Source organism: Octopus sinensis, linkage group LG3, assembly GCF_006345805.1.
Source record: "Octopus sinensis linkage group LG3, ASM634580v1, whole genome shotgun sequence".
Lineage (NCBI taxonomy): Eukaryota > Metazoa > Mollusca > Cephalopoda > Octopoda > Octopodidae > Octopus > Octopus sinensis.
The window spans coordinates 8,450,880-8,465,879 of record NC_042999.1 but is presented as its reverse complement, the minus strand read 5'-3'; the positions used below and the strand labels follow the sequence as shown (position 1 = coordinate 8,465,879).

Sequence of the window (15,000 nt, the reverse complement as noted above, 5' to 3'; positions counted from 1 at the left end):
AAATTTAATGTTTATTTATCGGTGTTGTTGTGAATTAAAATAATAATAATAATAATAATAATAATAATAATAATAATAAATACTCTCTATGTAATCCCAAGGTTTAAAACAAACTTTTTATTTTTAAATTTATGTATTAGACATTCACTAGTACAACACCAAAAAAAAACCCCCAAATATATGGCACACTAGACATAACAACAACGTGAACTTCCAACCTGTTGTCTCTTGAGGTCTCTGGGTGAGACTTGGAGCCAACTTGTACAGACATAAAGCAAAAGTCAAACATAGAATAATAATAATAATAATAATAATAATAATAATAATAATAATAATGATAATAATAATGAAATTATTGTACACAGTGCTGAGGTGCACCACAACTTGTCAAAAGTGCATATAAAGCATATGCAGTAATGTACAAATGTCTGGGAAGCGAACAGTGTATGAGTCAGATCCATGCTTCCGTGTGTATGGAGGGGAGAAAATCAGGTGTAGTGTTGGCGAATCTCAGGAAGCATGGAAGTTTTGAAGGATGCAGTGCTCCGACAACTAACAACTGATGCCGGCAGTTTGTTCCATGCTTCAGCAATTCTTAGCGTGAAAAAAATCATGTATTATCTCGTAACTTTGAAATTTAATTGAATTGATTGTTTGTTTTTAGAATAACATTGTTGGGTGAGGGTGAGAGGCAAGATCAGGCTGCTTCAGACAGAACTAACAGCAGAATTTTTGGGTTGGTTTAAATGCTAAAAACTAAATCATAGAAGAATGACAGAGAATAATAATAATGATAATAATAATAATAAAAGGGAGACAACTAAAAATAGAAGGTCTCAGGATAGCATTTAAGGATAAGATTAACCACTCGACAGAAACAGGCAACAAATAAAGAAAAAATGCAATACATTATTTACATTATTTACATTTGATGGATATTTGTCCTCATCTTGTTTGTTGTTAACACGTTTCGGCTGATGTACCCTCCAGCCTTCATCAGGTGCTTTGGGGAAATTTCAAACCTGGGTTCTCATTCCTAAGGTATTTTTTGATATTATTATTGTTATTATTATTATTATTATTATTTTTTTTTTTTTTCTTCTTCTTTCAAATTTGCTTCCATTTCTTGCCGAGTGTCTTCCCGACTCCTAGGGCAAAGAAACTCATAGTATACATTGGTAGGCCATTAAACTAAACTCAATAGTTCGTTCATTTTTTTTTTTTTTTGAAGTTAAATTAAATTATTATTATTATTATTATTATTATTATCATTTTTATAAATATTATTATTATTCAGGTCACTGCCTGGAATCAAACTCAGAAGGATAGGAAAATATTAGATTTATAAGCCCCAAAATTCACTCCATATTTGCCCATGGGCATATGGCTACGTGGTTAAGAGCACAGGCTTCTAACCCCAAGATTCCAAGTTCAATTCGTTATTATGATTATTATTATTATTATTACCATTATTAAGGTCACTGCCTGAAATCGATCTTGGAATCTTGGGGTTAGTAGCCTGCACTCTTAACCACTACATCAAATGTAAATATTGTAAATAATATACGTAATTCCTCATCTCTTAAATATAGAAATGCAATAAATGTTGATTAATTTCTTTTCTTCACAACCATCAGAGTGCAAAGTACTCTTCACAAACACCAGTTTGTGAGACGGTTGTGATATATAAACAGTTTTGAGTAGGAACTAGAAAGAAATGTATGAAGATGCAATCTGCACGTGTATAGTAGATTCGTAAAATGGAAGAGAAACATAAAATCGCAATCATCATCATCATCATCGTTTAACGTCCGTTTTCCGTGCTAGCACGGGTTGGACAGTTCGACCAGGGTCAGGGTAGCCATGGAGGCTGCACCAGGCTCCAGTCTGATCTGGCAGTGTTTCTACAGCTGGATGCCCTTCCTAATGCCAACCACTCCATGGGTGTATTGGGTGCTTTTTACACAGGTGCCATGGTAGGCTGGCAGCGGCCACGATTGGTTGGTGCTTTTTATGTACCACTGGCACAGAAGCCAGTCAAGGTGGCGCTGGCATCGGCCACATTCGGATTGTGCTTTTTACAAGCCACTGGCACAGGTATCGCATCTACAATTTCCATTTGATATTTATTTTGATGTTGATATAATTGACTTAATAGGTTTCAATGGGAGAGAAAAAATGTATGGCAAATGTCAAACCAGTTATATGATTGTCTGAATGGCATGTCTGACTCCAGGGTCATGCAGACTGGGGGTGTTGCAATTTTCTTATTTGATTCTTTTTTTTTATTATTGATAAAAGCAACTGGGCTGGTGCCATGTAAAAAGCACTTGTACTGTTTTGGCATATAGAACACTCGTGCTGGTGTCATGACTATAAATGTCTTTATGTTAGTGCCATGTAGAAAGCACTCAGTCCACTCTGTAAAGTGGTTGGGGACAGAAAGGGCATCTGGATGTAGAAACCAAGCCCTAGTCAGACAGTTGGAGCCTGATGTGGCTCCTGGCCTCACCAGCTCCTCTGTCAGACTGTCAAGGCCCACGGCAGCATGAAAAACAGATGTTAAATGGTGATGATGATGATGATGATGATGATGGTGATGATGATGATGATGATGATATGATGATGATGATGACGATGATGCTGAGGATGAGACGATGATGATGATGACGATGACGATGACTTTTGTAATTGATTACTTCTCAGATTCACTGATTTCCTGTCTCATGACAGACTTATTAAATTATTGATGATATGAAAGAAATAATCATTATTCTTATTAAAATTAATCATTATTCATTGAATGATAATGGTAACATCTTCAGCAGACTTTTAATCACACACTAACATATACTACAACAGTGATCGTATTATTCCGTAGTAAACAGAACGGTGCCGCCGATATTAAATATTAATATCAGAAATTTCACAGCAATAAAACAGTAACATATTCATACACACACATAAAGCTACAAATAAAATACAAACATATACACTTGCATGCACATTCGTCTTTTAATGAAATACACTTTTGCAGATAAAAAAGAAATTTTTGATATTTACTAAAAGAAACTAAAAAAAAAATTGGCAAGCATACTAAAAATTGAACTCCTATCACCAGGTAAGTCTTAGAACTTGGCAAGCAATAACACAAATTGGAAAGAAAAAGGGGTGATATTGTGTTAATCTTTACTCTTTACTCTTTTACTTGTTTCAGTCATTTGACTGCGGCCATGCTGGAGCACCGCCTTTAATCGAGCAACTCGACCCCGGGACTTATTCTTTTGTAAGCCCAGTACTTATTCTATCGGTCTCTTTTGCCGAACAGCTAAGTGACGGGGACGTAAACGCACCAGCTTCCGTTGTCAAGCAATGCTAGGGGGACAAACACAAACATATACACACACACCCATACATATATATACATATATACGACAGGCTTCTTTCAGTTTCCATCTACCAAATCCACTCACAAGGCATTGGTCGGCCCGGGGCTATAACAGAAGACACTTGCGCAAGATGCCACGCAGTGGGGCTGAACCCGGAACCATGTGGCTGGTTAGCAAGCTACTTACCACACAGCCACTCCTGCGCCTGTTACTTTGTTCTCATTATCTTTCTTTTATTCTTTTATTCTTTTATTTGTTTTAGTCATTTGACTGTGGCCATGCTGGAGCACCGCCTTTAGTCGAGCAAATCGACCCCAGGACTTATGCTTTTGTAAGCCTAGTACTTATTCTGTCGGTCTCTTTGCTGAACCGCTAAGTCATGGGGACGTAAACACACCAGCATCAGTTGTCAAGCGATGTTGGGGGGACAAACAGACACACATTCACACACATACTCTTACTCTTTACTCTTTTACTTGTTTCAGTCATTTGACTGCGGCCATGCTGGAGCACCGCCTTTAATTGAGCAACTCAACCCCGGGACTTATTCTTTTGTAAGCCCAGTACTTATTCTATCGGTCTTTTTTGCTGAACCGCTATGTAACGGAGACATAAACACACCAGCATCGGTTGTCAAGCAATGCTAGGGGGACAAACACAGACGCACAAACACACACACGCATATATATATATATACGACGGGCTTCTTTCAGTTTCCGTCTACCAAATCCACTCACAAGGCTTTGGTCAGTCCGAGGCTATAGTAGAAGACACTTGCCCAAGGTGCCATGCAGTGGGACTGAACCCGGAACCATGCGGTTCGTAAGCAAGCTACTTACCACACAGCCACTCCTGCGCCTGTTTATTTCTTGTAGACATTATCAGTTAAACATTTTGATACCAAATCTTTAGAGACCATTTTTATTTCCAAGATGTAACCTTCCTGTTTTAAAGCGGTCAGAATTTAACCCTTCCATCAAAATTCTATGTTAATTTATGTTCCAGCCTAATAAGAACAATATTATCTTAATAACATCTTTGTAGAGGTGCAATGGTCCAGTGGTTAGGGCAGTGGACTCACGGTCATAGGATTGCAGTTTCGATCCCCAGACTGAGCGTTGCTCAGGGTTCAAGTGAATCAAAGACCCAGGTCGGGTCGAAAAGTAAACTGTGTACACAACAAAAATAGAGGGATACATATGCGGGTATCAAAGTAGATGTAGAAAGATATTGAGGTTATGTATATGATTAACTGCACCTGGTTGAGTATACCACGAGCCCTGAGGCTAATCAGGAAACACACACTGCACTAAGTGTATGGTCCACTAAGTGTATGGATCATGTGATAAGTGAGTTCTGAGAGAGATGAATAATAAATAAACAAATAACAACAGATGGATAATATGTCAATTCACTACAGCCGTTTCCAACGAATTTTTTATTCATTCATTCATTACAACATTAGGAAAATCTAGTTTTATCAGGTGAATACATGAACCACAGCATTTAGAATCATTCAAGGGCAATGGCATGTGCACCTTTATGATTCTACGACCCTTGCTGGTCATAGGCTTTTTCTAATGATGTAATGTCTCCATTAACCAATTAAAAATTCATTGGAAACAGTTGTAGCAAATTGACACATTGTCCATCTGCAATTATTTATGTACGTGTATATGACCACCTCTGTCCAGCCTTCACCATGATTGATCGCTAGCCACTAAACCTTTATTATTTTCTTTCTCTGCTTATTTCTGTGTTCCTTTTTGATGAAGAGCATAGGCTCGAAACATAAAAGACTTTCTCACTTCCTGTGCGTTAAACTAATACACCTGCTCATTGTTTACACACCCGTCTTCGTCTTTTGTTTTGTTTTTTTTTGTAAATTCCAACTATATATATATATATATATATATCGTCCAACCCATGCTAGCATGGAAAACGGACGCTAAACGATGATGATGATGATGATGATGATATATTCATATATATATATATATACATACATACATACATACATGCATGCATACATATATATATATGCTGCCTTTGGCAAATTATATGTGCATCTATGTGTGTACAAATATGTACACATACACACATACACACACATATATATATATATATATGCACATTTGTATGTATGTATGTATGCATGAATGCATGTACTGCCTTTGGTAAATTGTATGTACACGTGTATACATATGTATATACATTAAAAATTTCATATGAAATTGCCTATGTGATTATGTAGGTGCATTTATGTCAAAATAGATTATATATGTGTGTGTATATATATATATATGTATGTATTTGTGTATATACATACACACACACATACGAATGTGTGTATGTGTGTATGTGTGTGTGTGCGTGTGGTGTGTCTGTACATGTATGCATTTATAGATATATTCTATTGGGAATTTAGAAGTTTTCATTCTGGCTTTTTTCCTTCTTTTTTTCTAGTTTCTCCATTTACAGTTTCACCTCAAGAATAATTAATTCTTGTGAAAAGAAACAATACTTAATCTCGTATTGATTTCTCTTGACAGGGTAAATGGAAATCAAATAAAAATAACGAAAAAGAACACAAAACAAAGACTCCTGTTCTGCTTTGTAAATGAAGTTTTCAACTTGAAACATATTCTGCTGCGAGGAGAAGAATCTTCTCTATGTGATTAAAGTGGATTGGTTATAGTCGTCTTAAACAAGTCTCTTTTTTCTGTTTTTTTGGTTGTTGATAAGATATTCCAATTATTAGAGTGCTAATGATGTCATTGAAAAGCTTTCTCAAGAAATTATGGCATTATTTATTCCTCTCCAAATATTCTTAAAATTAAAGTGAAAGTGCTAGAAATCCAATTGATAAAACACTTAAAAATGCAAAATAACAATAATAACAACTGCAGCAACAACAACAACAACAATATGGAAAGAAAATATACTCTATCTTAATAAAATCAGGCATAAATGAACAGTTGTGTGTCTTTCGAGAGGTGAAATGTTTCTAAAAAATTTCTTGAAATAAATTTTAGTTAACCAGTTGGTTCCTACTTCAAGACTTTTATTTTTATGTTGGCAACATTCCTGGAGAATCAGTTTGCCAAAGAAGGCAGCAGTCATTCCTAAAAGTAGCAGTCACTCATGAGAGTATTTCACTTCTTATAGGGGCAGGAATGGTTGTGTGGGTGAGAAGTTTGTTTCCTAATCACATGGTTTTGGGTTCAATACCACGTTTCTACAAAGATTCATATATATGCCTAAGAAAAGAGAGAAATTGAAGAATGTGCGGATGATAGGGAATAGCTGTGTGGCACATTGTCTGAGAGAGGACATTGTCAGGATTGGTTATCTTGAAGGCGGCGAACTGGCAGAATCGTTAGCACGTTGGGCGAAATGCTTTGTGGTATTTCATCTGTCGCAACGTTGTGAGTTCAAATTCTGCCGAGGTCAACTTTGCCTTTCATCCTTTCAGGGTCGATAAATTAAGTACCAGTTATGCACGGGGTTCGATGTAATTGACTTAATCCATTTCTCTGTCCTTGTTTGTCCCCTCTATGTTTAGCCCCTTGTGGGTAATAATGAAATAGGCTGTCTTGTTACTTCTGAAGTGGCCAGAGGCGCTTTTTCAGTCAATAGGTGTGGATGTATTGGTTCCACATAAAAAGCATTGGTGCTGGTGCCATATAAAAGGGACCTGTGCTGGTGCCATGTAAAAGGGACCTGTGCTGGTGCCATGTAAAAACCTCTCAGTACACTCTATAAAGTGGTTGGTGTTAGGAAGGGCATCCAGCTGTAGAAACCAAACCAAAATCAGGCTATGGGAAATTGACATTAAGAAGGGCATCTAGCTGTAGAAACCATGCCAAAGCAGACAGTAAGGTCTGGCGCAGTCCCCTGGGCCAGCAACTCCGGTCAAAGCATCCATGATGGTGATGATGAGGATGATGACGATGATGATGATGATGACGACGATGATGATGGCGATGATGATGATGACGATGACGACGATGATGATAGGGATGACGATGGTGATGACGATAGTGATGATGATGACGACGATGATGATGATGTTATGTTGATGATGATGATGATGGTGATGATGATGAAGATGATGATGATGATGATGACGTCAATGACGATAATGATGATGATGATGATGATGAAATGAGTACTGCTCTCAGATCTGGGACACTTGCATACAAAACCATTCCCGATCACAGACAATGAAAAGTCACTTAACAAGTTGCTATGACATCACACACACCAACTGACTGAAGCCACTGACCACAGGTCATTCTGTGTCCTCTCTTTGCCCTTTGTTTACGACTTCTACTTTGACCCCCTACTTCTTCAATCTAGCTGTTCACAAACCACTTCCACTTCTCCTTTCATCACTCATACTCTGTCCCCACAAAGGCCCCTAATTCATCCCTATTCTCAGCACTTCCTCTTCAAAATATTGTTTCCTGTTGCCTTTGTGTTACAAATGTTCAAGAGGATGAAACCACATTGATCTGACTTGTTCAAGAAGGTATGTGAAGGGTTTGCGCACAGCCCCTTCTTCCAGATTCAGCCAATAAAGAAACAGTGTACAGACTTACTGGAGCCCTGTTTTGGTCATCAAAGCCGTTTAATGATGGGGAACTAAATAAGCTATTAACCTATTCGTTTGCAACTTTCATTTCAATGTTTAACAGCTACAAAGAGAATATTTCCTTTCTAGAAGAGTGTTGTAGTTTGTTTGAAGCATTGTAACACAGAAATAGAATAATGAATCATCATCATCATCATCTTCATCATCGTTTAACGTCCATTTTCCATGCTGACATGGGTTGGACGGTTTGCCTGAGGGCTGGCAAGCCAGGAGGCTGCATCAGACTCCAATCTTATCTGGGAAGGTTTCTACAGCTGGATGCCCTTCCTAATGCCAACCACTCTGAGAGAGTGTAGTGGGTGCTTTTTACGTACCACCAGCATGGAACCAGTCAACCAGCACTGGCATCAACCATGCTTGAATGGTGTTTTTTGAGTGCCACCAGCATGGGAGCCAGAAAGGGCAGTACTGGCAACCAAGCTCGAATGGTGCTTTTTATGTACCACCAGCATGGGAGCCAGTCAGGCGGAACTGGCATCAACCATGCTTGAATGGTGCTTTTTACATACCACCAGCATGGGAGCCAGTCAGCCGGCACTGGCACTGACCATGCTCAAATGGTGCTTTTTATGTGCCACCAGCAAAGGGACCAATGAAAATAAAGGTAGCTTCTAACAATGCAGCAAATTTTAAGAAACCTTTATATTTCAGGTGCAAAGGTCTGTCTTTAGAAATAAAAAGCAAAGAAATGAGTATTTGTGGAGATCCTGCCATTTTGGATAGTCCAATATTTGTGCTAGAAGCAACAGTTTCCCAAATGCTTTCATTTTTATTTCAAGATGTCACAAAATGTCAGTTAATGATTTTAATCAGGTTTAACGAAGTTTTTCATTTCTTGCACAAAGTTTCAATTGCAACGTTACATTCTTCAATATCGTTTTTAATAGAAATATTCAACATTATGGCTTCCAAATTTTAAAATGATTTTTATTTGTACATATCTCTTTTTTCTGTTTCAAAAATGTTCACGTTTGCTTTATAAGGCAGCTGAATATGTTGTTGTTAAATAAATATTCAAGAAGTTAGGGAAGCTTAATAGAAAAAGAACAACAGAAAATTATACACAATCATCATCATCTTCATCCTTTTTACACCCATTTGTCCATGCTCAAAAGCATTGGATGGAATCTGCTGAGGCAGGGTTTCTACAGCCAGGTGCCCTTCCTGCTGTCAACCCTTGCCTGTTTCCAGCCATAGCCAGACATATCTTCACAGAATATTCTTTTCTATTCTAGGCACAATGCCCAAAAGCTTTTGGGGGAAGGGGTTTATCGATTAGATCGACCCCAGTATGCAACTGGAACTTAATTTACTGACCCCTAAAGGATGAAAGGCAAAGTCGACCTCGGCAGATATCTTCACAGAATATTGGAAAATTAATGACGCTGCTTCTATGACAGTGGCACTCACAGTTATCACAGGATTCCAAGACAAGGAGGCTCAAGAATACTCTCTCTTTCCCCTCTCTCTCCTTCTCTCTGTCCCCCTCTCTATCTTACACACACACAAAATCATACAAATAGCAAAAAAAACAAAAGACAGAGACAGGTGAGAGGAACAGCAGACAAGGTGTATTACTTTGATGTTCAGGAAAAAAGGAAGATTCCTATAGAAAGGAATGAGGAGAGAAAAAGAGGGAAAAAAGAAAAAAATGGAAAGAGGAAAGAAATGTTACTGGATTAATGGTTGCACATTTAGAATTGCATATATATATATATGTGTATATATATATCATCATCATCATCATATATATATATATATATATATATATATATATATATATATTTAAGTGTAGTGGGTGTAAAAAGCACCCACTACACTTATGGAGTGGTTGGCGTTAGGAAGGGCATCCAGCCGTAGAAATACTGCCAGATCAGACTGGGCCTGATGCAGCCTTCTGGCTTCACAGACCCCAGTTGAACCGTCCAACCCATGCTAGCATGGAAAGCGGACGCTAAATGATGATGATGATGATGATGATGAAGATATCCCTATTACTCTGCCTTGCCTTTGAGACAATCCACGAAGGTCAAGCCCCAAATTGTAAGAGTTATGAAACCCCAACAACTTCAAATAATTAAACTCACCTGTTTTGTTATCGTTTCAGCTTATGTTCCACAGACTACTTCTTCATGCTTCTAGAAGCCATTCCTGGAATCAAGATACCAACTTCTGATCAACCAGTACGTAATTAAAATATTACCATATTTCATTAACATTAAAGCATTAACTGTCTGCATTATTTTGTTTGGAATCTCAGGGGGGTCATTAGACAATAACAAACACACGTGTCTGTTATTGGCATAATGACCCTTGCAAGATACCAAACAAAAAAAACCTCTTTCAACACACCAGAATCTTGCAAACCAAATACTAAAAAAAAATTTTCTGCATTAATAATCTTTTTTCTAATCAATTTTGGTTTCAGATAATTCTATGTATCTTTTAAAATAATATCAATTTTGTGTCTGAGTGCCAGATAGTCGGTGCTTATCTCTGGTTCTGTGATGCGGAGTGGATAATAAGAGATAAGTATTCCCATAGGAAGGATACCAATCTGTCATTATTAACACTTCTAGATGATTTTGTTCATATTTGTAAAAACTAGTTGTCCTTGGGCATGTAGAATGATGTGTCTTGCTCAGAAATACAACAAAATGTCTGCAAATATTTGACTTCTCAAACCAAGGATTAATAATTATTTCTACTCTAAGCACAAGGACTTGAAAAATTTGGGGTTAAGGGGGATGAGTCGATTGCATCAACCCCAGCACACAACTGGTACTTATTTCATCGACCCCAAAAAGATGAAAGGCAAAAGTTGATCTCGGCAGAATTTGAACTCAGAAGAAATACCACTAGGCATTTCATCCAGCTCCCTAATGATTCTGCTAGCTCGGTGCCTTAAATTAAGAATTAATAATGGTTTCAAATTTTTTATCCCAAGTCCAGCAATTTTGGGAAGGGGGTAAGTCAATTACATTAAACCCCAGTGCATAACTGGTACCTATTTTATCAACCCCAAAAGGATGAAAGGCAAAAATCTACCTCAGTGGAATTTGAACTCAGAACATAAAGAAATGTTGCTAATTATCTCATCCACATTGTTGATGATTCTATCAGCTCACCACTTTTGAAACTAAGAATTAACAATCCTTTTATGGGCAGTACAAGGACTCAAATTTGGGGGAAGGGATTAAGTCGATTACATCAACCCCCAGTGCATAACTGGTACTTATTTTAATCGACCCTGAAAAGATGAAAGGCAAGGTTAACCCCGACAGAATTTGAACTCAGAATGTAGCGGCAGACAAAATACCACCAGGCATTTCGCCCACTGTGCTAATGATTCTGTCAGCTCACCATTTTTGAAACTAAGAATTAATAATGCCATACTATCACTGTCTTTTCTGTTTGGTCATGCTGACCCTAACTGTATCTCTTTTACAAACCTGGACACCAAACCATTAATCTACTAATTGTTAATTAACATTTTCGTTAACAATTTAACTTTTTAACTTTTAAAATAATTATTGGACTAATTAACTTCTGTTACCTTCTTAACAATTGAATTGAAGTTAACAAATCTTATAGTTTTGGCACTTTTTAAAGGCGTTTTTAGGTGGATTTAGAGCAAAATCTGATTTTTTTGTTTCAGTTTCTATAATAAAAATTAACGTTAACAGTTTATTGATAACTTCTGTCACATTAGGAAGTAATTAACTGATTAACGGTGCCCACCTTTGTTATTTTATTCTTCATCATCGTTTAACGTCCGCTTTCCATGCTGTCATGGGTTGGACGATTGACTGAGGACTGGCAAACCAGGAGGCTGCACCAGACTCCAGTCTGATCTGGCAAATTTTCTACAGCTGGATGCCCTTCCTAATGCCAACCACTCTGAGAGTGTAGTGGGTGCTTTTTATGTGCCACCAGCACGGGGCCAGTCAGGCAGTACTGGCAACGACCTCGCTCGAATCCTTTACAGATGCCACTGGCACAGGTGCCAGAAAGGCGTGGAAGAATTCCTAATCCCTGGTTAAGTAGGACCAAATACATATCAACAAAATCTTTTCAATAGGTTTATAAAGTATTTTTTATGTAATTTTCAATAATTCAAGTGTGATGAGTCAAAAGCAGTCTTTAGTCTTTTTCTATCCCATAAGGTACTTTTATGAAAAAAGGTAGGAGTAAAGACTGACCAATTTATCCTGAAATACTCTCCCTTTACTCTTTTACTTGTTTCAGTCATTTGACTGCGGCCATGCTGGAGCACCGCCAAAATGAGAGACATCTTAACAAATGGACATTGTAAATGATAGACTTAACATTCTAATATTAGTTTTAAATTTTGGCACAAGGTCACCAGGTTCAAGAGAGGAATAAATCGATTACATTGATCCTAGTATTCAACTGGTACTTACTTTATTGACCCCAAAAGAATGACAGACAAAGCTGACCTCAGTAGCGTTTGAACTCAGAACACGAAGACAGATGAAATACTGCTAAGCATCTTGCCTGGCATGCTAATAATTCTGCCAGTGGACTCCCAAATGGTACAAGGAATATTTTCTGGAACTTTGTCTGCTTTGGGACTACTTGAGGGATAACTGTGTTCTGAGAGTCTGTTATTTGTGGCAGCTGAGGAATGAAAATTAAGAAAATGTGTATTTGGAAAATCCAAATTTTGGTAAAATGTATCTTTACCAAGTTCCGCTTTGCCTTTTGTCCTTTTAGAGCTGATAAAAACATACAAATGGAAAATATGGATTGGTTGAACTGTAACGGCACCATAGACTGAATACCTTATAGGATTCATTCCAGTTCTTCATGAACTGAGTTCAAATCTTGCCATGACCTAATTGATAAGTAAATGTCCCAGCACCTCGTTCCCGGGGTTTCTTTATCACACCCCTAGTCTGTTATCTGCATTCAAGGCTAAGTTTTCAATTCAAGGGCATCTGGTAAACATGCCAACAATATTAAAAAATTACTATTTTTAAATCTCCCAATGAAAGATATTCAGCAACAGTACTTTGGAGTAAAGAATGTTTGCCAACATAACATGGCAGTCCTGGTTTGGGACGAATGTTGCTGTAATTTAGCCCTAGGAGACATCATCTCCAGCTGGCTACACGACACAATCTGTGTCTTTATATTTTTGAACAAGGGAATCTAGCACCCCCCACTCAGCTCAAAACAATATCTGTGTATCGTGATTTCCTGGTTATTTCCCTTCATCAGCCGAACAATTATTCTGTGCTGATGAAGGGAAATAAACTGGAAATCATGATACACAGATATTCTTTTGAGCTGAGTGGGGTGTGCTAGATTCCCTTGTTCGAAAATATAAGGACACAGATTGTGTCGTATAGCCAGCTGGAGACGATGTCTCCTGGGGCTAAATTACAGCAACATTTGTCCCAAACCAGGACTACCATGTTATGTTGGCAAACAATCTTTACTTCACATCAACAAGAGTTGTCAAATAGTGACAGGAGACATACAGACTCAAAGGTACACACTTTTATATATATATATATATATATATATATATATATATATAAGTAATACTAAGCAATAAAGGGTTTAGCAACGAATTGCCTTACCACAGACCGAATTTAGAAATAGCAGTCAAAGAGTTATAGCTATTTCTTCTACTAAAAAGGGAGATCTCAGTAAAAACACAGCAATTGGAAGGCAGACACAAACAGGTAAGAGAGAATGAATTGACGGCAATCTATCATACAATTTTAAGTTATCTACGGACGCACGTTTCGAAATCAAGTTTTTAGGAAAGCATAAGAATTAAATATTAAATAATTCTACCTTACCCAAACTTCTTTTCTCTTCAGCGTAGAATACTATAATCATAAATGATTATATATTGAGTTTTGAGATACTAGAAGGCACCAACTCAACTCAGTATCAGAGCGAGCTAGAATCCGCAACTAGTATCACCAAATTCAAAGTGTGAATGAAAAAATTGTGTCACCAGCCCCTTCCCACCCGCGTGTAGCCAAAACAAGATGCTGTGGTCATCTACTGAGATAAAATATGGTTATCCGTAATAATCATTTATGATTATAGTATTCTACGCTGAAGAGAAAAGAAGTTTGGGTAAGGTAGAATTATTTAATATTTAATTCTTATGCTTTCCTAAAAACTTGATTTCGAAACGTGCATCCGTAGATAACTTAAAATTGTATGATAGATTGCCGTCAATTCATTCTCTCTTACCTGTTTGTGTCTGCCTTCCAATTGCTGTGTTTTTACTGAGATCTCCCTTTTTAGTAGAGGAAATAGCTATAACTCTTTGACTGCTATTTCTAAATTCGGTCTGTGGTAAGGCAATTCGTTGCTAAACCCTTTATTGCTTAGTATTACTTAAATTTTCCTCGAATGAGGCTTTTACATGCCGAAGACTACTTGGTGTAATTGATAATTATTCCAAATTAATTAATTTCACCCTTCATTATATATATAATATATTATATATATATATATATATATTATATATATATATATATATACATATATATGTATATATACATATATACATATATGCATATATTCATATACATATATACATATATATTTGTTGAAATAGAAAGATGAATTTTCTTGTTACAGATTATTCAAAAGTTTAACCGATACCTGGGTAGCAAAAATCACAGCAGAAGAGAAAGCTACAATATGGTATCCTTATTTAATCAGAATTTGGAAAATTGTGGCCTTTGAAACATGTGTAGAATGTAATAAAAGGAATTCTGTACAATCTTCGTTCAACTCCATTTCTTCCATTCACTAATAATATATACATATATATATATATATACATCATCATCATCATCATCATCATCGTCGTTTAGCGTCCGTTTTCCATGCTAGCATGGGTTGGACGGTTCTACTGGGGTCTGTGAAGCCAGAAGGCTTCATCAGGCCCAGTCAAAT

At 37.1% G+C, this 15,000-nt stretch overlaps 1 protein-coding gene across 1 annotated transcript in view; it reads left to right on the top strand.

Moving 5' to 3' along the window:
* LOC115209651 (serine-rich adhesin for platelets-like) overlaps positions 1-15,000 on the top strand; it is a 295,596-nt gene that overhangs the window by 190,754 nt on the left and 89,842 nt on the right. The window contains exon 6 of the mRNA XM_029778116.2: positions 10,154-10,229. Coding sequence (XP_029633976.2) covers positions 10,154-10,229 — 76 coding nt within the window. The remainder of the gene's footprint in view (positions 1-10,153; positions 10,230-15,000) is intronic.